This window comes from Coenobita brevimanus, chromosome 69, assembly GCF_032717465.1.
Source record: "Coenobita brevimanus isolate Jiangsu-jjx chromosome 69, ASM3271746v2, whole genome shotgun sequence".
In the NCBI taxonomy this organism is placed as follows: domain Eukaryota; kingdom Metazoa; phylum Arthropoda; class Malacostraca; order Decapoda; family Coenobitidae; genus Coenobita; species Coenobita brevimanus.
The window spans coordinates 29,361,545-29,389,414 of NC_137022.1; the positions used below are offsets into that span (position 1 = coordinate 29,361,545).

The 27,870-nt window shown below is 44.8% G+C and overlaps 1 protein-coding gene across 1 annotated transcript in view; it reads left to right on the plus strand.

Moving 5' to 3' along the window:
* Positions 1 to 27,870, plus strand: part of Cow (Proteoglycan Cow) — a 214,101-nt gene that overhangs the window by 159,109 nt on the left and 27,122 nt on the right. Inside the window, exon 4 of the mRNA XM_080277436.1 lies at positions 26,933 to 27,241. Coding sequence (XP_080133562.1) covers positions 26,933 to 27,241 — 309 coding nt within the window. The remainder of the gene's footprint in view (positions 1 to 26,932; positions 27,242 to 27,870) is intronic.

The following is a 27,870-nucleotide window of genomic DNA, read 5'->3' on the forward strand; positions in this document are numbered from 1 at the left end:
AGAGAGAAGGAAGAAATTAAGCGGACGGGAAGTAAAAGGAAATGAGAAGAAATGAGAGGACGAGAAGAGGGGAAGAAACGGCCATCTTTCCGAGTTTTTGTAATTAATGTTAAAGCAATTACCCGAGGGAGCAGAGCAGTGAAGGGGCGATGGAGGCGAGATGGCAGGAGCGGTGAAGGGTGAAGGAAGACGAGATGGGATGAGCAGCGAAGGGGGGAGGGAGACTGGGTGTGAAGAGCAGTGAAGGGCGAGGGAAGCTAGATGGGATGAGCGGTGAAGGGGATAGGGAGACGAGATGGCAAGTGCAGTGAAGGGGATAGGGAGACGAGATGGCAAGTGCAGTGAAGGGGATAGGGAGACGAGATGGCAAGTGCAGTGAAGGGGATAGGGAGACGAGATGGCAAGTGCAGTGAAGGGGATAGGGAGACGAGATGGCAAGTGCTGTGAAGGGGTGAGGGAGACTGGATGACAAGTGCAGTGAAGGGATGAGGGAAACCAGACAGCAAGAGCACTAAGAGGGAGGAGGGAAACGAGACGGCAAGAGCAGTGAAGGGATGAGGGAGACTGGAAGAATGGGTGAGAGGGAAAACGAAAGATAAATTGTAAAAGAGTAAAATGAAGAAAGATTATGGAAAGAAATGGCTGAAAGAAACAATAATGAGAAGACGAAACAAAGACAAAAAATGAGAGGAAATGAAGGGGGAAACGAGAGAGAGAGAGAGAGAGAGTTAATTGGATAAAGTGGACGAAAGAGGAACACTGGGGGAGAGAGAAAGTGGTGAAGAAGTATGTAGATGTTGGTTTGGGGAGGTGGAGGAGGGGTGGAGATGGAGGAAAAATGTGTGGAAGGATCGAGGAACACATGTGGTGAGGTGGAGGGATGGAGGAAGAGGTGGAGGAGTGAAAGTGGTGAAGCGTGAGTGAGGTGGAGGGATGGAGGTAAAGTGGAGAGGAGGAGATGTCGTGGAATGGTGGAGAGGTTGAGGAAAGGGAGATGTGGAGGAAAATGGAAGAAAGTGAAGAAGACACGAGACAGGAACATGTAAGAGAAAGAGAGAGAGAGAGACAGAGAGAGAGAGAGAGAGACAGAGAGAGAGAGAGAGGCAGTTAGGGTGAAAGGTAAGGGCCATATTATTCAGAGGGGCGACCCTATGTTTGGACCCCTAGCCTACCTGACCCCTCCTCTCTCTCTCTCTCTCTCTCTCTCTCTCTCCACCGCATGAGACGTGAGTAAAGGAGGACGCGGGGTGGAGAGGAATGGGGAAAGATGGGGAAGAAAGGAGACGAGCGAATTAGGTGAGGGGAAAGAAGGGAGAGGAGAGGAGAGGAGAGGAGAGGAGAGGAGAGGAGAGGAGGGGAGGGGAGGGAAGGGATAGTGGGGTTTAGTCACCTCATTTCCTGTGGTCGAGGTTAATGCAGGGGAATGTGAGGAGAGGGGAGGGGAGGGGAGGGGAGGAAGGAGGGGGAGGGGGAGAGAATGAAGGGGAGGGAAAGGAATGGAAGAGACGGGGGAGAAGAGGGAGGATGGAAGGGAAGGAAGGGGGTGAAAGAGCTGGGAGGAAAGCGAGGGTAAGAAAAGGAAGGAATGGAGGGAAGGGGAGGAAAAAGAAAGGGAAAGAAAGGAGAGTGAGAGAGAGAGAGAGAGAGAGAGAGAGAGAGAGGGGGGACAAGTGCTGTTTCTCTCCGCTTTAGGAGAAGCTAGGGACGACTCTGTGTGTGTGTGTGTGTGTGTGTGTGTGTGTGTGTGTGTGTGTGTGTGACAGTTACCCCCACACTCCCACCCATCTCTCTCTCTTTCTCTTTCTCTCTGACACACACACACACACCATTCTGCTCTCCCCTACAACTCACTCAATTTTCCAATACCCCCATTCAGTTTTATATCTCACTTTTCACCCTCTCTCTCTCTCTCTCTCTCTCTCTCTCTCTCTCTCTCTCTCTCTCTCTCTCATTCCTCATCCTTACTCCCTCTCCCTGACCCCCCCCTCACCCCTCTCCTTTCCCTCCCTCTCACCCCTCATTTCTCTCCCCTCTCCCTCCCTCCACCCCTCCTCTTCCCCCAATTCCTTTACTAATCAATTCTAGCTACCTCACCATTACACACACACACACACACACACACACACACACACACACACACACACACACACACACACACGAGATGCCAGCGAGTCCACGAAATACGACCCAAGGACCATAAAACTCTTGCACCCGACTGTACACTGGCCATAAACTTTTGCAGGCGATTGTACACGAGAGAGAGAGAGAGAGAGAGAGAGAGAGAGAGAGAGAGAGAGGGAGGGAGAGTGAGAGAGAGAGAGAGAGAATGAACCACTGACTTCTGACCTCTACCAGTCTGCTTGGAGTCGGAGTAAGGACGCGTTGGTAGACAGACAGGCAGACAGACAGACAGACAGACAGGGACAGGCGAAGAGACAGACAGGGACAGGCGAAGTGAGACAGACAAACAGGGACAGGTGAAGAGACTGACAGACAAACAGGGACAGGTGAAGAGACTGACAGACAAACAGGGACAGGTGAAGAGACTGACAGACAAACAGGGACAGGCGAAGAGACAGACAGACAAACAGGGACAGGCGAAGAGACAGACAGACAAACAGGGACAGGCGAAGAGACAGACAGACAAACAGGGACAGGCGAAGAGACAGACAGACAGGGACAGGCGAAGTGACAGACAGACAGACAGGGACAGGCGAAGTAAGAGACAGACAGACAGGGACAGGCGAAGTGACAGACAGACACATAAACAGAGAGACAAGGGCGGAGACAGACAGACAAATGCATGGATTATTTCGTAGACAGACACAGACATTCAGACAGCCAAGGATAGACAGCGACAGACACATAGATAGATAGATTTCGTACATGGTGGATAGACAGAGAGAAAGACATCAGGAGGAGATGATGATGATGATGATGATGAATAATTCTGATAGTCATATACGGCACTAGTAGTAACAGCACCGGAAATAATAATAATAATAATAATAATAATAAAAATAATAATAATAATAATAGTAGTAGTAGCAGTATACAGTAGTAGTCGTAGTGGTATTAATAGCAGCAGCAGCAGTAGTAGTAAATAAAATAATGTAGTAGTAGTAGTAGTAGTAGTAGCAGTAGTAGTAGTAGTAGTAGCAGTGGTAGTAGTAGTAGTAGTAGTAGTAGCAGTAGTAGTAGAAACACGATAAAATTATAAGTAATATTAAAAATCCTATTCTCACCGGGGAAAATATCCAACAGAATATCCATATACATATATTTTTTTTTCTGTTTTTTTGCGTGGCCATTATTTTGATATAAACTCACTGGCACCAACATTTCTGACATTGTTTTTCCGAAAATTTTCTAGAGGCTGTTGGTGCAAAGTACGGGCGAGAGAGAGAGAGAGAGAGAGAGAGAGAGAGAGAGAGAGAGAGAGAGACGGGGTTAGGTCAAGGGAGGAAAGTAAGATAGCAGTAGAAAATATCTCTCTCTCTCTCTCTCTCTCTCTCTCTCTCTCTCTCTCTCTCTCTCTCTCCCTCTCTCTCTCTCTCAGTTTAACACGCAGCTCCAATGCTGCATATTTTCCACCTTTGATCGGGAATGTGAGGAATTTGTAAAGGAGGAGGAGGAGGAGGAGGAGTCTAGTAAATGAAAAATTAAAAAAAGGTAGAATTGGAAAAAGACAATTACACACACACACACACACACACACACACACACACACACACACACACACACACCAATCAAAACTCACACTGGATCCTTCTCAAACTAACACATACGAACTAACGGGGAGAAGAGACTAACTAGGAGAGAAGCTAACACGTACGGAACTGCCACGTGGAGATCAGTGTGGAGGGGGGGGATGACTGAGATATACAGTGGAGAGAGAGAGAGAGAGGGGGGGGGTCAAAGGGTCATCGGTGAGCGGAGGGACAGAGGGATAGGATGTCAGAGAGAGAGAGAGAGAGAGAGAGAGAGAGAGCTAAGGGAGGGGGAGATAAGGTGTCACAGGGCAGAGTCGGATGGCAGAGTAAGAGAGGGAGAGAAAATGGAGAGAGAAAGGGAGGGAAGGATGGAACAAAGAGAGAGAGAGGGGGGGGGGAGGAAAGAGAGGCAGAGGTCAGATGAAGGACTCAATAGATGTGAGAAAGTGAAAGAGTGAGATAAACAAAGGAAGGAAGATATTAACAAGAGGCATTGTATAACGGAGAGAGAGAGAGAGAGAGAGAGAGAGAGAGAGAGAGAGAGAGACCAATCTTTACTACGCTCTTTCTCGGAAGGTCTCGTGGTTTAGGGAGGCTCCTTTGCAACCGTTCATCGTCGATTTATTTTTCCATATCCCACTTTTACTCCCAGGCTGAATAAAATCGTGAGTTGTTCCCATCATGAGGGGGTTTAGATTCTGTAATTTCTCCCCTGTTCTCTTCCATATATTCTTCCTTCCACCCTTCTCCTCTTCCTTACATTCTTCGTTCTTTCCCTCTCCTTTATATTCTTCCTTCCTTCCTCCTCCTTTCTATTCTTCCTTCCCTTCTTCTCTACCTTATACTGTTCACTTCTTCCTTTTCCTCTTCCGTATATTCTTCCTTTTCCTCTTCCTCTCCAAGCTCTCACTTCATCCCTCTCTTCTTCCTCTTCCTCCTCTACTTCCTCGTCCTCCACAAACCCTAACTTCATCCTTTTTAGCCCCCTTCTTCCTCCTCTCATTCCTCTTCATCGTCATCTCTTCTTTTCCTTCCTTCCTCCTCTTCCTCACCAAACCTGAACTAAACCTCTATTATCCCTCCCTCCTACCTCTTCCTCCTCCTCTTCTTCCTTCGTGTCTTTTCATCCTTGTCTTCCTCTTCTACTTTTCCTATATCTCTCTTAGTCCTTCTTCCTCTTCTATTCCTCTTTCTCCTTCTTCCAATTCCTCTATTCCACTTTCTCCTTCTTCCTATCCCTCCATTCCTCTTTCTTCTTCCCCTTCCATTTCTCTTTCTCACTCTTCCTCTCCCTCCATTCCTCTTTCTCACTCTTCCTCTCCCTCCATTCCTCTTTCTTCTTCCCCTTCCATTTCTCTTTCTCACTCTTCCTCTCCCTCCATTCCTCTTTCTCCTTCTTCCTCTTCTATTCCTATTTCTTCTCCTTTCTCCACACCTCTTCCTCCCATAATCCTCTTGATCTCTCTTCCCTTCCCGCCCTTCTTCCTCTTCCTCCACCCTTCTTCCTCTTTCTTCACCCTTTTCCTCTTCCTCCACTAATCTCCTCTTCCTCCACTAATCTCCTCTTCCTCCACTCTTCTCCTCTTCCTCCACCCGTCTTCCTCTTCCTTCACCCTTTTCCTCTTCCTCCACTCTTCTCCTTTTCCTCCACTAATCTCCTCTTCCTCTACTCTTCTCCTCTTCCTCCACCCTTCTTCCTCTTCCTCCACTCTTCTCTTCTTCCTCCATTCTTCTCCTCTTCCCTTAATGTTACCGCTTACGTGGAGAGATGAAGGCAATAACCGGATCTATCTACTAAAGGAGCGTAGATTAGCCTGTGCATCTGGTCTATTAGGGGTGACTAAAACAGAGCACACGCAAAGTAGATGGCAGAGAGAGAGAGAGAGAGAGAGAGAATAGATAGATTCATAAAGACAGATTGACAGCGGTACACATACATACATACATACATACAGACAGACAGAGATACATAGATGGATTCATATAGACACAGACAGGGATAGACACACGTACATACATACACACACGTACACATACATACCGGTACACATGTGAACACTCATAACTGATAAAATATTCGCTCTTAATGCGTACATAGGATTTTTACATACAAACTACAGTATATGCAAAAAACACATCAAAACATACATACACACACACACATATAGGAGCACACACACATATACATACATACATCCAGGTATTCATGACACGGAAAATAAAATCAAAATGAGCCTACGCACACACACACACACACACACACACACACACACACACACACACACACACACACACACACACACACACACACACACACACACACACACACACCAAGTAACCAAGGAGACTATGACAGGCTAACACTTCAACACCAAGCAGCAGAAGCAGGTATATTCGTAAATGACAATAGGTGCCCGTAATAGCATAGCCCCTCCTTAAAACAGAAAACGAGGAAGAAAATAAGGAAGACAAGGGAGGCTAAATGAACATGGGTGTGGAAGAAACAAGAGGAGGAGGAAAAAAATAGGAGAAAAGGAATGAGGCGAAGTTGGAGGAAAGGGGGAGAGAAAACGAAAGAACTGGAGAAATGAAGAAATGAGAGGTAGAGAAATCGGAAGGAAATGATGAGAGATGGAAGATGAACTGAGAAAGGGATGGAACAAGAAGGGGAGGTGGAGAGAAGAGACATGGGGAGCATAATGAGAGGAGAGAAAGGATAAACTGAAAGAAAGAAGTGGAGGAAAGGAGAAATAAGGGAGGTTGAGAAGAAGGTGAACAAAGAAGGAGCGAAGAAGGAAGGAGAAAATGAAGAAATAAGGATGAAGGAAAGTGATATTAGCCGTTTTCTGTTCAATGATTCTTGCAAGACGTAAGTGCGTTTTCTCTCTCTCTCTCTCTTCGTCTTCAGTTAATAAATCATGTCATCCCCTCCCCTCTCTTCCCTTTCCTTCCTGTCCATACTTCCCCTTCCTTTCCCTTAGTATTTTTCTTCCCCTCTCCTTCCCTTCACTTTCCTTATCACCGCTCTGCCTACCTTTCCTAGCCCTGCCCTACCCTGTCCTTCCTACCCCTGCCCTGCCCTGTCCTTCCTAGCCCTGCCCTGCCCTGTCCTTCCTTGCCCTGCCCTGCCCTGCTTCACCCCATCCCTCACTTACTTCTAAATCCCCATACGACAGCTAAGGAGGCAGGAAGGAACGGAGAGGAAGAGAAGAGGAAGAGAGGAGAAAGAGGATGAGAGATGGAAGAGGATGATGGGAGGTCAAGAGACGGGGAAGAGGAAAGAGAAAGTAAGGAGGGGAAGAGGAAAGTGAAAGTAAGACGAGGAAGAGTAATCGGGAAGAGGTGAAACAGGAAGAGGAGGAAGAGGAGGGATGAAAAAGAAAGACGAGAGAGAGAGAGAGAGAGAGAGAGAGAGAGAGAGAGAGAGAGAGAGAGACTAGTGTTTTTGAACGTAATATTGATAGTTGTGATGAGTGATGATGAGTGATGATGACAGTGATGATGGTAGAGATGATTGTGACGATGAGTGCTGATAGTGATGATGGTAGTGACGATGACAGTGATGACAGTAGTTATGGTAATGGTGACGGTAGTGTAAGGAACCCCCCCCCCCTTTCCGTCTCCTCTGCCTGGCTATGCGGTGTGCAGCTTTGGCCTATAAACGATGCACACACACACACACACACACACAGGTTACATTCACAAACAGGACAGTGACTCTCTCTCTCTCTTCCCCTAACTCCTTCCTGTTAACCTCTTCCCTTCTGCTCATTCCTTACATTCTTCTTCCTTCACTCCTTTCTTCATCTCCTTTATTTTTCTCTCTACTTTCTCTCCTTCCTTCTTCCTTCCCTTTGCTAGCTTCTTCCTACTCTCTGCTTCCTCTCCTTCCTTCTTTCACTTCTTCCTTTATCTCTTCCTTCATTTTTCTCTCTACTTCCTCCCCTTTGTTTCCTCTCCTTCCTTTCTTTCTTCCATCACTTCCTCTTTCCATTCTGATCTTCCTTCATTTACCTCTTCCTTCTTCCTACCCTTCTTTCCTTCCTTCCCCCTCTCTCTTCTCTCTCTTTCCTCTTCTCCAACTCTCCCCCTCCCCCTGCCGTTCCCCCTACTTCTCTCCATCCTTCCCTCAATGCCTCCCCCCAACCTGCATTACCCCCCCCAGACAGACAGACAGACAGACAGTTTCTATATAATGCGGAGAGTTACACATGCCTACTGCAGTCTCTCTCTCTCTCTCAGCAAGGTAATATGGGAGAGTTAAGATGTAAGGGAGAAGAAGCAGAGAGAGAGAGAGAGAGAATATTGGTAAGATGAGGTGAGATGAGAAGAGGTAGTGTGGGAATGAGGTGTGAGATGAGGGGGAGTAGGACCCAAGCCAGGTGTGTGTGTGTGTGTGTGTGTGTGTGTGTGTGTGTGTGTGTGTGTGTGTGTGTGTGTGTGTGTGTGTGTGTGTGTGTGTGTGTGTGTGTGTGTGTGTTATGGAGAATTAATAAGTCGTGTTCATATTAGGCCTAACTACCTCTCTCTCTCTCTCTCTCTCTCTCTCTCTCTCTCTCTCTCTCTCAAGCTGTCTACACTGTATCTACTCGTATTTCCTATCTACCTATAACTACAGGACTTCAATTTATCTACTTCTACATACTTCCCTATTTATCTATCTATGGTATGTCTCTTCATCTATTTGCCTAGCCATTAGGTTCAAAAAGAGAATGTAAGAAAGAGAGAGAGAGAGAGAGAGAGAAGGTGTGTATAGGGTGTGGCCGCAGCTTTGGCAACACTGTGTATCGTCATAACACACACACACACACACACACACACACACACACACACACACACACTCGACCTTCTCTCACACATACACGACCTTCTCTCTCTCTCTCTCTCTCTCTCTCTCTCTTCCACACAAAATAACTACTGTCAGTTTAAATCTCTATCATCACTAATAATTAAATCACCATCATCACAATCATCACTACCACGTCATCACAATCACCACCAATACCATACCATCACCACCACCACCGAACCTCACCATCATTACAGTACCATCACCATCATCACCACCATACATCACCATCACCACCATACCATCCCCATCACTTCACTGTAACTCACCATACTAACAATGAAAAAATAATAACAGTAATAACAGTAGTCATAAAAACAGTAATAATAGTAGTAACAGTAAAAGCAATAATAATAATAATAATAATAACAACAGTAATAATAAAAACAATCATCATCATCATCACCACAATCACCACCACCCCACTACCACCATCAATCACCACCCCAATCACTAACATCAATACGCCTGTCATCTTTACCACTCTAACCAATAATGCAATCAGGCTTCCCTTTACTTGATCCAAATTATAATTCTCATTCTTTATTAACTAATCCTTTGTTACCTTTATTAAACCTTATTATTTATTTTCAGGTGAGTTGTTTTGCTTGATGGATTGTTTTTATTTTCTGTTTTTCCTTTTCTTGATCTTTATTAATTAATTGGGGGATAAAGGAAGAGAGAGAGAGAGAGAGAGAGAGAGAGAACACTAAGATAAGAAAGGGAAAGTGGTTGAAGGGAGTGGGGAGAGGGGAAAAGGAGGGAAGAAGGAAGACGAAGCGGAAGAGGAGAAGGAAGGGGGGTAAAGGCGGAGGGGAAAAAACAAGGAAGAGGAAGAGCGAAAAGAAAGAGCATGAAGAGGAGAGAGAAAGGGGAAGGAGGGGATGGGGAAGCCAAAGAGAGTTGCAGAGGGGGAAGGGGGAGGGGGAAAGAGGAGGGGGATGAAGTAGTGGGAAGGAGGAGAGGGAGGGAAAAGAGGAAGAGGAAGAAGGAAAAGAAGGAGCATGAGGAATAGGGGAAAAGGGAAGGATGGGTGGGGAAAGGAAGGGGGAGGGGGAAGGGGCGGGGGGAGGGAGTAGGGGGAGAGGGAAGGGAGGGGGAAGCAAATGCCACACCCCTAGTGACACAAGCTCATCTCACTGATGGTCACACGCACGCACACGCACATGGAGGTAAACAACACGCACACACATAGCCTACGCACACATACACACACAGTACAGGTAAAGAGAACTATGCCTTAACAAATTACGCACATAAACTCAGACACGTATACATAACAGCATACATACATACATACAAGAACTCCTCAGATCATTGCGCGCTCTCTCTCTCTCTCTCACACACACACACACACACACACACACACACACACACACACACGTTGCCATTCCACCACCCAAGAGTACCGGAGCGCTTATATTCCAATTCCCGTTGTATATAAACATTACATATTTATACGTGAATATCGATGCGGGTGTTTACTGAATAGGACAAAATAAAATTACTAAAATATATATTGTTGGAGCCGTTAAAAAAAATCCATCATACAAACAAGCTCTCATACATACAAACACACACACACACACACACACACACACACACACACACACACACACACACACACACACACACACACACACACATGGATAAACACACAAACGCACACAAGTTTACACACGTACACAAGCATATATGTACCGGTACACACAGACGGACATACCAAATAGGTGCACACACATACATACATACATACACAACGCACACATATACACACACGAATAAACGAAAACACATGTACACTCGGACATGCATAAACAAACGGACACACACAAGAATACAGGTGCACACGCATTGTACATACACACACATGTACACACTAGCCACGCACACAATAAAAATCGGTCAACAGGATATTAAAAACGGCTGAAGGAACAGAGAGAGAGAGAGAGAGAGAGAGAGAGAGAGAGAGAGAGAGAGAGAGAGATGGAAATTGAGTAAGACTGATAAAGACAAAAGAGGATGTGATTCGGAAGGAATGAAGGAAAGGATAGGAAAGAAATGAATGAATGAAGGAAGGAAGGAAGGAAGGAAGGAAATGAAAGGAAGGAAAAAAGGAAAAGGAGGATGGATGGAAGGAAGGAAGGAAAAAAGGAAAAGGAGGATGGATGGAAGGAAGGAAAAAAGGAAAAGGAGGATGGATGGAAGGAAGGAAAAAAGGAAAAGGAGGATGGATGGAAGGAAGGAAAAAAGGAAAGAAAGGAAGAAAGAAAGGGAAGGGAAGGGAAGGGAAGGAAAGGAAAGGAAAGGAAGGGAAAGGAAGGAAGGACTGCAGGTATGAAGGAACGAAGTCTATCTTTTTATCTAACTGTATCTATCCATCGACCTACGTATGTACAATCCTAACTACACACACTATAGATAGACAGATAGTTACAGATAGCCTACGTAATTCTGAGAGAGAGAGAGAGAGAGAGAGGGGGGGGCAGCATTTTCCCCTCCAATAGGTGATGGTTGCTCTAACTCTGCTGAAATTACACCCTAAACTCTATCTAACTTTCCGAATTTGTGTGTGGGGGAGTTGGGGAGGGATGGGGGAGACGGGGTGGGGAGGGGAGAATGAGGGGAAGATTAGAGAGAGAGACAGAGACAGAGACAGAGAGAGGAAGAGAGCAAAACAGGGGAAAAGAGCAAGAGGGGAAGAGAGCACAACAGGGGAAAAGAGTAAAAGAGGGGAAAAGAGCAAAAGAGGGGAAAAAGAGCAAAAATGAGGGGGAAAAGAGCAAAAGAGGGGAAAAGAGCAAAAAAGAGGGGGGAAAAGAGTAAAAGAGGGAAAAAGAGCAAAAAAGAGGGGGAAAAGAGTAAAAGAGGGGAAAAGAGCAAAAGAGGGGAAAAAGAGCAAAACAGGGGGGGAAAAAAGAGTACATTGTCCCTCGTTTCCATTCAGGCAAAGTTACTCAATAATGAAGTCCTGTGGAAAGTCGGGCAGGGGGTCAGGGAGGGGGCGAGGGGAGGGGGTAGGTGAGGGGTTGGGAGGTGAGGGGAAGGGGTGAAAGTTGAGGGTGAGAAGGATTGAAGGGCGGGGGTGAGAGGAAGGGGTGGGGGTGAGGGAGAGGGGAAGGTGTGAAGGGTGAGGGTGGAGGCGAGGGTAAGGGGTGAAGATGGGGTGAGGATGTTGATAATGGTCGTGGTGTGTGTGTGTGTGTGTGTGTGTGTGTGTGTGTGTGTGTGTGTGTGTGTGTGTGTGTGTGTGTGTGTGTGTGTGTGTGTGTGTGTAAACCGCTGTCAACACATCAACACAATTACCCACACACAGGACATCACAACACCATCACCAAAACAACACACTTCCCATACAAAAACAACCCATCCAATATTGTCTTTCCTCTTCAAAGCAAAGACAAAAATAAGACAAAACAACGAAGAAAAACAAATAAAAGAAGAGAGTTGGGACAAAAACAATCATTCAATATTGTTCCCTCATCCGCCAAAACAATAACAAAAGGATAAAAATAAAAACAACAAAAACAAGACGCTGTATTTTCTGAAGACAATGACGTGAGGAATGTTTTTTATACGTCTCTCTCTCTCTCCCCCTGAGGAACTAGGGGAATGGATGAATGTGTGTGTGTGTGTGTGTGTGTGTGTGTGTGTGTGTGTGTGTGTGTGTGTGTGTGTGTGTGTGTGTGTGTGCCGAGGTTTCCAGACACTGCATAAATCCATTTCCTTTGTCCTCAAAAAAAGAAAAGAAAAAACACACACACACGAAAAAATCCCCCCATGAAAAAACAATCCCCTATTTGTCCCCTCTCTTTTTCCCCTCACCTGCAATTTTTTCCCCTGCTAAATACCTGCTACACACGATTCTAATTTTTTTATGCATTTTTTTCCTTCTCGCTCACGTAAAGAAAATAAAGAAGATGAGGTGGCTTGATTGTCTTTCCACTTTATGCTTTGGTTCTCTGTTTTTTTATTCTTTGTTTCTTTCTTTTTTTTGTTCAAAGAAAATAATAATTGGGAGGATATATTCAATTTTGACTTTGAGTTCTTTGTTTTTATTCTGTCTTTATTTCTTGACATCAAAACAATGAGGTTTTTCTGTTCAATCTTGTCGTTGTTCAAGCAATATAACAAAAAAAAATGTTCACTGTTCAGTAAATAACAATAAGCTCCTGGCCCGTATCCCCTAACTCCTCTTCCTAAGCGATTTATTTCGGGATACGGCTGGGTAATATTAACATGTATTTCATTTACGACAGAGGAGGATAGTAAGAATGAGCAAAATAAATCGCTTAGGAAGAGGTGTTAGGGAGCTACCTTTACCGACGATTAACGGGCCTAAAGGTGAAGAGAGAGAGAGAGAGAGTAGGTAACACGCGCAGGCTTCTTACATAATCATTTCTCCTCCTCCTCCTCCCATTCTCTCCCCTCCCCCCTCTCTTCCTCCTCTCCCCTCATCCCCCCCTCCAACTCCTCTGGACATGCCCTTTACCTCTCCACATTACCTTCCTCTTTCCTCTTTCTCTTCCTCTTCCTTACTTCCACTTCATTTTTCTCCTTTCTCTCCTCATTTTCCTCTTGGTCCTTTTAAACTCTCTCTCTCTCTCTGCCCCCACCCCCCCCGTCTCTCTCTCTCTCTCTCTCTCTCTCTCTCTAGCATTCCTTCAGTTATTCACCTTGTCTCCAAACCTTCATTCCTCACGACGTTCTCTCTCTCTCTCTCTCTCTCTCTCTCTCTCTCTCAGCGTGGGTGAGGAGTGGTAAAGTGTAGTTGACATTTATGGTTGTGTTTATCCCTACCTACTCCCCTCTCCCCTCCCCTCACTGTTACTCCCAGCCCCAACTCCTCCCCTCCCCTTCTTCTCGTAGCTCCCCTTCTACCTATCTTCCACCTCCACACACTTACCTCCTACTCTCTCTCTCTCTCAATCACCTTATATCTTCTCCCTACTTCTCCCCCTTCCCTACTTCCCTTCACCTTCTCTCTTTCTCTCTCCTTACCTACATACTTTTGTACTTAGCTCCCCTCCCCTCCCCTTCCCACTTTTCCCCTCCCCCTCCCCCTTCCACAATCGTCTTTCCCCTCCCCCTACCCTAACCCCCTCCATTTCCCTCCCCTCCCTCTTCTCTTATCACCTTGTCAACCTCCCCTCTCCCCTTCCCCTCCCCACACAAAAGATTTTGTACCTTCCCTCTCCCCCTCACTCTCCCCTTCCCTTCCCTTCCTCTCTTTCAATTGGGTATTCGTCTCCCCTCCCCATCACTTAGTCTCTCCCCTCTCACTAGAATTCTATCTCCCCTCCCTCTCACCTTTAATTCTCTTCCCTTTTCCTAATTCTCTCTCTCTCTCTCTCTCTCTCTCCCCACTCCCCTCCATTTCCATAATCTCCTCCATCCCTTCAGCACAATCCTCCTCTTATCTCCCCCTCCCCTCCCCTCACTTCCTTTCTCTCCCTCTCTTCATTTCCCCTTCATCTCCTTATCTCCCATTTTCTTTTCTGCGTCTTGTCATTTCCCCTTTTGCTTTCTTTCTCTCTCTCTCTCTTACTCTCTCATTTCCTTCTCTCATTTTTAATTTGCCTCGTTGTTCCTGTCTGACTTTAATTCGTCTCTTTCTCTCTCTCTCTCTCTCTCTCTCTCTCTCTCGCATTACCCCTTGCCATGCCATTATCACCTCTCAGTACAGGTGTTATAAAGGCGAAAGCAACGAGGAAGACCGTCTATAAGGAAAGCAGGTTAGAGAGAGAGAGAGAGAGAGAGAGAGGCGGGGGGGTGAAATAGGAAAAATAATTGAGTTACGGCAGAGAGCTACGACCCTCACAGAATTGCCCTTTTACGAGACCCCCCTTGCCCCCCACGACCCCCCTACACCTCTCCTGCCCCTCCAATGACCCCCCTGCACCCCCCTTGTCCCCTTACACTTCCCCTGCCCCCCACACACCTTTCTTGCCCCCTACACACCCCCTTGCCCCTCAGGTCTACCCCCACACCCCCTCCTACCTTCCCACAAGCCTTTCTACCTGTCTACTTTCATCTACCTGTCTACTACTCAAACTTTTCCGTCATCCTCGTCCCCCCAGTCTGTGTGTGTGTGTGTGTGTGTGTGTGTGTGTGTGTGTGTGTGTGTGTGTGTGTGTGTGTGTGTGTGTGTGTGTGTGTGTGTGTGTGTGTGTGTGTGTGTGTGTGTGTGTGTGTGTGTGTTTTCATCATCCCATCTCTCTCTCTCTCTCTCTCTCTCTCTTCTTGGAAAATCAATCAGAAGACCAGGACTAATACGCTTTACCCCAACCTCCATTTTCTCCATTAAAAAAAAAAAAAAAATCATGGAGCATTTAAACATTTTTTTATTATATCTTCTTTTTTACTAAATTAAAATGATATATAGTATGTTTTTATTGGTGTATTTTTATTGATTATTTTTTGAGTTTTATTAGACTATCGATCCAACTTCCTTTATTTTCAGTTATTTTTTACCTATTGAGTTAAAAATATAAATAGTGTGTTTTTGTTGGACTATTTATTAACGATACTTTATTTCTTTATTTATTTAAGTTTTATTGGACTATTTATTAACTCAAATTTATTTATTGTTCTTTATTTTATTGGAGTAAAAATTATAAACATTATTATTTCTATTGGATTATTTTTCTTAACCCAAATTCCTTTATTTTGAGCCATTTTTCAATGTAATTATTGTTATTTATTATCATTTATTGTTGTTTATTGATTAGTTATTCATTTATTTTGTTACTGTTATTTATTTATTATTGTTATTTATTGTTATTTATTACTTAGGTTATTTTCTATTAGTTTTTATTTATTGTTATTTATTTATTGTTATTGTTTATTTTTATTAGTTATTTTTTATTATTCACTATTTATTCATTGTTCTGTATCATTTACTTATTTCATTATTTATTTATTGCTATTTATTTTTCTTAATTATTTTTTAGTTATTTAATGTTAGTATTTATTTTATTGACCCCCAGTAACAATTGTAAAGAATAGTATTTTTTATTAGACTATTTACACTACTAATACAGACCTGATTAATTACTTTATTTAAATGATAAGAATTCTCCTTTATTCCTTCCTTTATTATGGCTGTTCTTCTTATCTATTTATGTCTTTAGCTGTGTACTTGACCATATTCAATTATTTTATTATTATTTTCATTATTATTATTATTATTATTATTATTATTTCAACAAGTGTATATATTTTTCCAACATTCTGATTATATTTCTCTCTCTCTCTCTCTCTCTCTCTCTCTCTCTCTCTCTCTCTCTCTCTCTCTCTCTCTCTCTTTCCCCCACATATACGTTACACCTTAATCCCCACTATCTCCAGCGGTGTGTGTGTGTGTGTGTGTGTGTGTGTGTGTGTGTGTGTGTGTGTGTGTGTGTGTGTGTGTGTGTGTAAAAACGTGCGAGTGAAAAAATAAAAACATACATCATTTCTGCTATGTTCGAATATATGACAGACAGACAGGCAGGCAGGTAGATAGACAGATAGATGTAGACACAGACAGACAGATAGATAGACAGAAAGACAGACAGACAAGCAATGAGAGAGAGATAACGAGACAGACAGACAAACAGAGACGACCAAATTAATACACAAGTACAATTATCAATCAAGGTATCACACACACACACACACACACACACACACACACACACTTTTAATGTATATAACAAAAATTTGGCCCGAAAGTTTGGGGTGGGGTGAGATAGATAGACAGATAGATGGACAGATAGATAGAAAGATAGATACAATAGACGGACAGACTGATACTAGTAGATATTAATATGGATAGATACATTTGATAGGTAAATAGATTGAGAGAGAGAGAGAGAGAGGGAGGGAGAGGGGGGGGCAAATATTTCCTCTGTCGCGATGTCTGAGGGGGGAAGGGGAAGAAGGAGGGGGAAGGGGAGGGGGGAGAAAATGGGGGGTAAGAGTCTGAGATGAAAGGAGGGGGCGTCAAATATATCCCGTGGTGTTATATGTCGGGGGGGGGGACTGGGGAGGGGATTGGGGGAGGGGGAGAGAAGAAAGAAAGTGTGGGAGGGGAACAAAGGGAGGGGAGGGGAGATGAAAGGAAGGGGGTGCCAAATATATCTCATGTCGGGATATGTCTGTCGGGGGGAGAGGGGAGGGGAGAGGGGAGAAGGGGAGAGGGGGGAAGAGGGGTGGAGAGAAAGACGGCATCGGAAACCACTCACTTTTAATCCCCGAACCCCCCTGCCTTCCTTCATCCATCCTTCCTTCCTTCCTTCATTTCTCCTATTTCATCCTTCCTTCCTTCATTTCTCCTACTATTTCATCCTTCCTTCCTTCCTTCTCTACCACTATTATTTTCTCCTTTTTAATATCCTTCCTTCCTTCAATGTCCTTCTGCCTTTCTTCCTTCCGTCATTCCTCCTGTCTTCTCTTTCTCCCTTCCTTCATTCTCCACTACAATTCCTTCTCTTCATTGACTGCCCTGTCATTCTTCTTTCTTTGTTATTTTTTTCTTCTCTCCTTTCTCTGTTCTTCTCTGATCCTTCCATCTTTTATTTCCTTCATTGTCCTTCTGTCATTTTTTCCTTCTTTCCTTCCCTCCTTCCTTCTTTCCCTCATGCTATTTCCATCCTTCTCTCTCTCTCTCTCATAATTTCCGCTTTTAATTACTGGTCATATCTTCTCCCTTGTCAATACCACCTCTCTCTCTCTCTCTCTCTGTATATATTTACACCTGTCTACCTTTCTTTACCTGTCCGTTATCTAATTATCTGTCTCTCTGTACCTCTTTCATGCTGTTCTCTTTTCCTTCGTCTTCATTCTCCTCTCTCTCTCTCTCTCTCTCTCTCTCTCTCTCTCTCACTCCATAATGTCCCCTCTCCTTCTCCTAAACCGGTACTTCCCCTTCTCGTTCATTCTCGTTCTTTCTCGTTCCTTCACGTTCTTTCTCCTCACCGACACCTTTTCTTGGGCGCTGTATCATTTTCTTGAAGATTTTCCTAAGACAACGAGTTTTCTTATTTTTTTTCTTGCTGCCTCCAGACGAATTTTGGATGTGTGTGTGTGTGTGTGTGTGTGTGTGTGTGTGTGTGTGTGTGTGTGAAAAGTAGGATTCTTCCCATACCATTTTCTTGACTACACCAAAGTATTTTCTTGAACACCCCGCCTCACCACCCCAACATTTTCCTGAACCCCGCCTCACCACCCCAACATTTTCCTGAACCCCGCCTCACCACCCCAACATTTTCCTGAACCCCGCCTCACCACCCCAACCTTTTCCTGAACTCCCCCTCACCACCCCAACATTTTCTTAAACCTAGCTTTGTCTTACCGGGATCCTTCACCATTTTCTTAGCCTCTCTCTTAACTCCACAGCTTGAGGAGAGGGGGAAGGGGGGGTATTCGAGGTATTGATTTTCTTTAAGATCATTTTCTTGTTAGGGTTCTTATCTTTCATCTTGGGAGTTTTATTTTAGTCTCCCCTCTTCTTATTTTCCTTTGTGTGTGTGTGTGTGTGTGTGTGTGTGTGTGTGTGTGTGTGTGTGTGTGTGTGTGTGTGTGTGTGTGTGTGTGTGTGTGTGTGTGTGTGTGTGTGTGTGTGTGTGTGTGTGTGTGTGTTTCTCCCATATCACAACGACGCGAGGGGAAGGAGGAGGAGGAGAAAGGAGGAGGAGGAGGAGGAGGATAAAGAGCCCGTTTCAGGAGTAACTATGCCATTGTTACTTATATCTTTTTAGGGCAAACTGAAATATATACTTTTTTTTTTTTTGTCTTCTTCCTCCCCCCTTTTTTTCCCTTCCCTCTACCGCCATTATCCTTCTTCTCTCACTCCTCCTCCCCCTCCTCCTATTCTTCCTCTCTTCTTCTCCCATTTTCTTTCTTCCTATATTCCTTTTCCACATCTTCCTTATTTATCTCCTTCTTCCTTCTCCATCATCCTTCCTTTTTTTTTCCCATGTTCTTTCCTTTCTCATTCCTCCTGTCTTTTTACACCATCCTTCTCTCCACTTTCCTTCTTCCTTCTTCGCCTCCTTTCCCCTTCTGTCTCTCCTTCATTTCCCTTCTTCCCCATTTTCTATCTTCTCCTTCCCTCTCTTTGCATCTTCCTCCCCTTCTTCTTTCTTCCTCCCCATCTCCCTCCTTCCTACTTCCTCCTCCTCCTAATTCGACAGCTGGGAGGGGGGGGGGTCGTGGTATTGGTTTCCTTTAAGACCATTTTATAGTTGGATTCACAGTTTTCATCCAGAGGGGGTTTTATTGAAGTCTACCCCCCCTCTCTCTCTCTCTCTCTCTCTCTCTCTCTCTCTCTCTCTCTCTATCTATTATCTATCTATCTTCCTCTCTGTCTCTTGATTAGCACCACAGAGATACACAGTTCTGTTTGTGTGTGTGTGTGTGTGTGTGTGTGTGTGTGTGTGTGTGTGTGTGTGTGTGTGTGAGAGAGAGAGAGAGAGAGAGAGAGAGAGAGAGAGTCCTTTGATTTAATAGAGGTATACAGCTCGTACCCCAACACTACAAACACCCCCTCCCACACACTCTCCACACCAGGGCAAGAACTGAGATACACAGACAACACAGATCTAGAGGTTCCAGAGAAGCGGTTCGCTCTCTATTAACCCCATCCATACCATCCAAGTTTAATAAAAAAAAAATATAATAAACTCAGACACGTATTCCCAGCGTGACTCAATCGGTAAATGAAGGGTGTTAGTGGAAGTGCTGGTGTGGGTAGAGATATAAATATAAAGCAAATAATGAGAACTACAAGCAGCCTCGTAACTCCTAAGAAATGGAGGGGGAGAGTGTGTGTACTGGGAGCCCTCTTTCTCCTTTGATGTGCGTCCCGAAATGAGATCAAAGAAGTGTACTCTGTAATGCTTTGTGTTGGGTAAAAGATGGATGACTGGGCTAGGGTGGTGGCGGTGGTGGTGGTGGTTGTGGTGGTGGTGGTGTGTGTGGGATAATGGGGAAGTGTCTGAGATGGATAGATAGATGGCAGATGGATGGATGGATAGACAGAAGAGGGATGATGATGATGATGATGATGATGATGATGATGATGATGGTGTGTGTGTGTGTGTGAGAGTAATAAAGGGAATGTGTGTGACAGGTAAATAGGTAGACAGATTGCATGTATTAACCGGATGGATGGATAGATGGATAGAGGATGAATATACAATAGATAGACACAGATCCTGATAGATGGATAGACGGATAGATAGACAGACAGATAGACAGATAGGTAGATAATTGGATACACTGACAGACACAGGGGGAATGAGCTAGAGAGAGAGAGAGAGAGAGAGAGAGAGAGAGAGAGCAAACCAGACAGACAAACACAGCCCACCATTGATCCTTGACCCATAAACTAACTTCGGCATTTTTAACCCCGCACACTCCACTGGGACAAACACGCAAACAAACAAACAAACAAACAAGCAAACAAACAAATTCCAAGGTCACAACATTTAGGAGAAATCGTTTTGGTTAATTACGAAGCAAGTACAGACGGGAATGGATGGGAATTAGGTACACACACACGTACACATACACGTGATTTAAGTACACACACACACAATATTGATGAAGTATACACACACAAACTGGCAAGAATCAGGTACACACATACACACACACACACACACACACACGGGGGAAGGGGAAGAAAGGAGAGGAGGGTGAAGGGGGAAAGACATGGGTGAGGGAAGGGATAAGAGAAAGAGGGGAAGAGGAGGGAGGAGGGAGAAAAAGAGGGATAACTGAAACAGGGAGGGGTGAGGGAGTCAGGAGAGGAGAGGTGAAGGAGGGAGAGGAAGGAAGAAAGACAGGAAGAGGGAAAGGAGAGGGAGAGGGAGAGTGAGAAGAGAAGAGGAAAGATAGAGGAAAGACTGGAAGAGGGAGGAAGGGAGGGAGGGAGAGAGGTAAAGTAAAGATAGAAGGAAGACTGGGAAAGGGAGGCGGGAGGGAGTATGGGTGGAAGTGAGAGGAAGAGGGAAGAGGGAGGGGAGGAGAGAGGAGAGGGAGAGAAGGAGGGGGGAGGAGATAGAGGGACGACTGAGAGGGGCAGGAGTGAGGAAGCAAAAGGAGAGGAGGGGTGTGAGATGGGGAAGAGGGGGTGTGGGAGGGGGGAGAGGAGGGTGTGGGAGGGGGAAAGGAGGGGTGTGGGAGGGGGGAGAGGAGGGGTGTGGGAGGGGGGAGGGGAGGCAATGAGCTGATATCTTTGGTGGGACGTTCTGCTTCTGACGTCCCCTGTCCTGATTGGGGGGAGGGGGAGGGGAGGGGAGGGAAAAGGAAGAGGAAAGATGGGAAAGAGAGGAAAATGACGGGGAGAGGAGAGGAGAGAAGAGGGAAAATGAAGAGAAACGAAGGGGGAGAGAAAAGAGAAGAGGAAAGATGGGAAAGAGAGCAAAAAGAGGGTGAGCGGAAGGAGAATAGGGAAGATGAGGAGAATAGAAGGGGAAGAAAAGAGGGAAGGGAGAGGAGGAAAGAAGGGGTGGGGAGGAAAAGGGGGAGGTGAAGAGAAGAGGGAGGGAAGAGGAGGAGGAAAGACGGGAAAGGGGAGAAGAAGAGATGGAGGATGGGATATAATGGGCAGGGATGAGATGCTGTGAGAGGGGAGAGGAAATGGGGAGAAAAGTAAGTGTTTGGGGAAAGGAAAGAAAGGGATGGGGAAAGAGTAAGGGTTGGAAGGCGAGAAAGGGAGAGGCAGAGAGGGACAGGGAGAGAAGAGTATAAGGAGAAAGAAAGAAAGAGGAAAAATGGAAGAGTAAATAAGGAGGGTGAAAGAAGGTGAGAAGGAGACAGAGGGAAGAGAAAAAAGGGAGAGAAGAGGAGGAAAGAGGGTGAGGAAAGGGAAGAGGAAGATGGTGGGGGGAAAGGGAGAGAAGGGAGAAGGAAAGACTAATTGGAGAGAGAGAGAGAGAGAGAGAGAGAGAGAGAGAGAGAGAGAGAGAGAGAGAGGCGGGAGGGAAGCCGACCAGAGATAAGGAAAGGAGACAAAAGAGAGGAGGAGGAGGAGGAGGAGGAAAGGAGGGATAAGGGGAGGGGAGCAGGTGGGGAGGAGAGGTGAAAAGGGGGAGATGAAATGGAGTGTAAAAGGTGCGGAGGGGAAGAAGAAGAGGTGTGAGAATGACAGGAGAGAGAGAGAGAGAGAGAGAGAGAGAGAGAGAGAGAGATTTCATAACTTTTTGGATCCATCTCTCTCTCTCTCTCTCTCTCTCTCTCTCTCTCTCTCGCGGCTGGAGTTGACAGTATTTGCCGAGTCTTTCCTCATGTCGGGACCGAGAGAGAGAGAGAGAGAGAGAGAGAGAGAGAGAGAGAGAGAGAAAGATGCAGTAACCCAGTATTAGGTTAGGCCAGAGCATTTTACGAGGCAGGCACATCTCTCTCTCTCTCTCTCTCTCTCTCTCTCTCTCTCTCTCTCTCTCTCTCTCTCTCTCTCTCACGAAATACCCCGTCATTGTCCTTATAATGTCACTCTCATTTTCTAACACGCTAACCTCATTCACACACACACACACACACACACACACACACACACACACACACACACACACTGTACACACGCACACAACCAGCCATCTCCGTAATTACGTCGTTCACCTTGGCAATTTTAGCTAACTGCTGTGTGTGTGTGTGTGTGTGTGTGTGTGTGTGTGTGTGTGTGTGTGTGTGTGTGTGTGTGTGTGTGTGTGTGTGTGTGTGTGTGTGTGTGTGTGTGTGAGAGAGAGAGAGAGAGAGAGAGAGAGAGAGGTGTGTCAGATAGGTGAATGGGATGTGAATTATTGATGATACAGTGAATGGAAGCTGGCTCTCTCTCTCTCTCTCTCTCTCTCTCTCTCTCTCTCTCTCTCTCTCTCTCTCTCTCTCTCTCTCTCTCTCTCACTGTAGTCCCCTCATCCCTAACTCAGCTTCTCTTGGCTTTATGGGCCGCAGCGATGCAACTTTGCACACACTGCAGATGCTAAATGTTGCAAAGGCATGTTGAAGACTTTACCCCTTACAGGAAATATGACTTGTAATTCTTAGCTAAATAAAAGCATCTTAATGTACATGGATTTTTAAAAAGTGAGTATTATTAGACGCTGGAGAAGATGCTGTCTCTCACTCTCTCTCTCTCTCTCTCTCTCACACACACACACACACACACACACAAAACACTTCCATCTCCATTCCCCCCCCCCCTCTCTCTCTCTGATCTGATAAATTTCTGTTCCTTATGACACTGCTTTTTCACTCACTCCCTTCGATCTTCCTCTTACTTCATTTCCCTCTCCATTCTTCCTTCTTCCTCCTCATTTCCTTATTTCCTCTCCCCTTTCTTCTCCTTTCCTTCTTCGTTCTTTTCTCTTTCTTTGGCCTCTTTCCAGAACTACTCTCGCTCTCTCTCTCTCACTGGATCCCACCCTCCTCCCCATCTTGACTCCCTTTCCCAACTCCCCACCTCTTACCAACACTCCTCCCCAAACCAAGCCTCCTTTCCACTCATTAATATCCATCCACATGCCTTACCACCCCTACACTGCCACTCCATCTCCTCCTCCATTCATCTTTGCCACTCCACCTGCTCCTCCACTCATCATCATCTCTTTCACCCCTCCTCCCCAACCCCTGCAAGATCTCCCCACCTCTGTCACCCTCCCCATCCATCAACCCACACCACTTTCTCCCCACCCTCTCTCACTGCCACCTCTACCTTTCTCCCTTCTAACAATCCCCATCCCCATCGGTTTCCCTAACTCCATCCACCTTCTCCTAACCCAACCCTCTATATCTCCTCCTCCCCACCCTTCCACTACCTTACCCTCCACACACAGCTCCCCCTAGTCACCTCCTTCCTCTCTCCCTATCAATATTCCCCCATCCCCTTCACCCTCCCCCACTCCCTCAAGCCTCCCCAGCGTAAAACAAGTATTGAATCTGACATGGTTTTAAGGTCTTTCGCTTCACATTTTACAAAACTCACCTCTCCCACCTTTACCTTGCCAGACACCAAATACTTCACATAATATGGACCCCAAAATATACGAATAAAATGTCTACGTGGCTTCTTACCTGTCTTGTTAATGTTTTGAAGAGTCTCATGCAAAGGATTATTATTATTATTATTATTATTATTATTATTATTATTATTATTATTTTTATCTGCTTAACTTCTTTCAAACTGGCTACCTTTCCAGGCTGTCCAGCTTTGGTTATTTCTTTCTAAATGCGTCAAGGGTGCAGGTGGAAAAAAAATCATGGTAAAATGAAAAAACGAAAAAAAAAATCATGGTAATAAACTCGAAATTGAAAAAAAAAAAAAATATCATGGTAAAACTCGAAAATGTAAAAATGAAAAAAAAATCATGGTAATAAACTCGAAAATGTAAAAACGAAAAAAAATCATGGTACTAAATTAGGGTATTGGAAAAAAAAACGAAAAAAAAAAAATCATGGTAACAAACTCAAAAATGTAAAAACGAAAAAAAAAAACATGGTACTAAATTATGTATTCGAAAAAACGTGAAAAAAAAAATCATGGTAATAATCCCGAAAAAAAAAAAAAAAAAAAAATGGAAATAAACTGAAAAACAGAGACTTGGGTCAATCTACCTTTTAGTGAGATGCCTTTATCGAGGGGTCACGGGGTCAAGGTCACACGAGGTCACTCTTTCTGAAAAAGAGAGAGGAATAAGTTAATCTGTCAAAATTGTTACGTATATATTTTGAAAAGCGAAAGTAATACCCGTGACTGCAGATTAATAGGCCCTGCTTTACACACACACACACACACACACACACACACACAGATAGATTAGAGATAGGTAGGTAGGTAGGTAGGATAGATAGACAGATTAGAGACAGATAGACAGGTAGGTAGGTAGGTAGGTAGGTACAGACAGATTATACGAGTATATACAGGTAGGTAGATAGGTAGATAGACATAAATAGATACAGATAAATAGACAGACAGACAGATAGATAGACTAGATAGACAGGTACGGTGGGTAGGCAGGAGGGTAGACTGATAGATACCGGTATATAAATAGATAAACAGAATACACAGACATAGGCACACACATAAACAGAAGAAATCACTGTCAACACGACCTCTAAAAATGGCTTTGTACAATCACCATAGTAAGTATCGCTGCACATCTGACGCTAAGAAATAAAATAAATGAATAAATAACAATAATACATAATAAAATAAATAACAATAAACATAAATAACAATAAATAAGTACATAAGAAAATAACAATAAATTAATAAAAGCAAATACATAAAAATAACAATTGTGACACGAAAGACATGTTACAAAATCCCGTATTCTCAACAGGTAAAGTCTCCCTAACACCTCTTCCTTAGCGAATTATTTTCTAAACTACCCATTGGACACCCTCTTCTTTTCCCCTATATCTCTTCAATGCTGACACAGATTGCATGAATAACACACAAGACTATAGTAAACGGAGCAGACTCAGGGATAAATCGGTAAGGACGAGGTGTTGAGGAGTTAGTACCCCTGAGCTGTGGGATGAAGACCTGAAGGATTACATCTTAGGCCTGCTCTCTCTCTCTCTCTCTCTCTCTCTCTCTCTCTCTCTCTCTCTCTCTCTCTCCCCCAAACCCATCCCTGAGTGAATGCTGATCTACCATATGAATAACGGAAGTGACGTCAGATGAATACCGGATGTGACGTCACTTCGTTAACCTGAGACAAATGAAGCAAAAACTAACGAAATTCACCACCTCAAATAATAATAATAATAATAATAATAATAATAATATCAATAGTAGTAGTAGTAAGAGTAGGAGTAGTAGTAGTAGCAGAAGTAGTACTATAATAATACCACTAATAATAATAATAATAATAATAATAATGAAAACGATGAACTACACAAAATAACACCGCATCACCTCTCAAATCCACACACACACACACACACACACACACACACACACACACACACACACACACACACACAATGAACAAATGACGAAAGAAAAAAAAGGGGGGGTAGGCTGTACCATTTCACCTCTGACCTTGACCCCCCCCACCGTAACTCCAAAAATATCTGTGTGTGTGTGTGTGTGTGTGTGTGTGTGTGTGTGTGTGTAACAGATGAATAAATGAGGTACGTCACTCGCCAAATATGACCTATGACCTTTGACCTTTTGTAAGCCTGGGTCAGAGAAAGAGGTGGCTGGGTCGCCTATGGGAAGTGGTGCGACCTTATACGGGGTGCGTAATGCAGTTCTGGTGTGCGGGGTTTTAAAAAAAAAATGTGTTTTTGTGTGTCTGTGCTAAAAATTACAGTTCTAATTTCTCTCTCTCTCTCTCTCTCTCTCTCTACTCCAAACTCACACAGTATTATTATCTAGGAGGAATTCAAAATAGCCTAAACAGAAAAAAGATGGCCACTTTTGGATTCTTCACGCAGTAGAGTGAGCTAGGCATGAGAATTCAATATCAGTTGTATTCCTCTCGCTCCGGGGGTGAGGGGGGAGTAGGAGAAGAGGGGGCGAGGGGTAGCGCGAAGGGAAGGGAGGGAGGGGAGGGAAGAGCTGAATGGAGAATAGGGGTGAGGGTGAGAGGGGGGATAGGGAAGAGGGTTGAGGGGAGAGGAGGTGAGGGGAAGAGTGAGGGAGAAAAAGATGAGGGGAAGGACTGAAAGCGAAGGGAAAGGATGGGGAGAGGGATGAGGGGAGAAAAGAGAAGAGGGTGAGAGGGGTAAGGGGGGAGAGTGAAGGGGAAAAGAGGCAGAGAAGAATGAGGGGATGAGGGGGGGGGGGTGGAGTCAATGATGAGTGGGAGATGAGAGAAAAGGGATGAGGGGGACTGGGGTAAGGGAGGAAAGGATGAAGGAAGGGGTAGAGGGAGGGAAGAAAAGGTGAGGGGGAAGAGGATGTGATGGAAAGTGGATTGGGATGGAATGCAGGTTTGTTGTTGAGAGAGAGAGAGAGAGAGAGGGGGGGGGGGGAACTGACAGTGTGTGTACCATCAATATTTCTCCTTCACTAGGCACGCTGGTGAAAGCTCTCCTCTTTTTATTATTACTTCGTTTTCCTATTTCTGAATTCCTAGCCATCCCAAATTATTCGTGGAAAATGCTGATAGGAGGAAAAATGATGACGATGATAATGATGATGATATAGATGATGATGATAAAGGTGACAAAGATGATAAAGGTGATGATGACGATGATGATAAAGGTGATGATGACGATGATGATAAAGATGATGATAATGGTGATGATGATGATGATGATGATGATGACGGTGAAGATGATGATGATGAGAAGGAGAAGGAGGATGAGGAGGAGCAGCAACTTCCCAACAACCTAATTACATTCTCTCTCTCTCTCTCTTTCTTCTCAGGGACAAAATCATCCCCTTGAAGGACGCCTCATCGGGAATGGACGAAGACCTTCCGAAATCCTGGGACGCCTTGGACGACTATGACGACGATGATGATGATGATGATGACGATGAAGACTACTACGACGAGGACGAGGACGACGAGTACCTGCTGGAGGACGACGAGGACGAGAACGAGGGCGAGTTGCAATTCGGCACCCAACAACAACAGCAAACTCAGCAACAACAACAACAACAACAACAACAACAGGGAAGTGAGACGGAACAACAGCAACAACAGCGTCTCAATCGTCGACCTTTTGCTGAGAAGTGAGTTATCTCTCTCTCTCTCTCTCTCTCTCTCCTATTGATCTATCCCTCTATCCCATTGCATTTTCTCCACTATTCCCCTTCTTACTGTCTTTCTTCCTCCCTCTCTCTCTCGCTTTCTTCCATTTCCTTATTGTCTCGTTTCCCCAAGCACACGCCCACACTAAACTTAGCCTCTTACTTTTATTTCCTTTGGGTTCTCTCTCTCTCTCTCTCTCTCTCTCTCTCTCTCTCTCTCTCTCTCTCTCTCTCTCTCTCTCTCTCTCTCTCTCTCTCTCTCTCCTCACACTTAACCTAGCCTCTTACTTTCATTTCCTCAGGGTTATCTAAGTTTCCCCTTCGTTCCTCTGGTCTTTTCTCCTCCTTTCTCTCTCTCTCTCTCTCTCTCTCTCTCTCTCTCTCTCTCTCTCTCTCTCTCTCTCTCTCTCTCTCTCTCTCTCTCTCTCTCTCCATGCACTCATTTCGCAATCCAGGCATATACCAGGCACGTTTGTAATCTCCCGGACCCAACTCAGGACTACTTATTATCAACTCTATATATCTCTCTATTGCCAGACGCCTTAATCCCGTAAAGGGTGGCCACAAACAAATCGCCTCCATGTCGTCCTGTCCCTCATTATCAAGTCTAC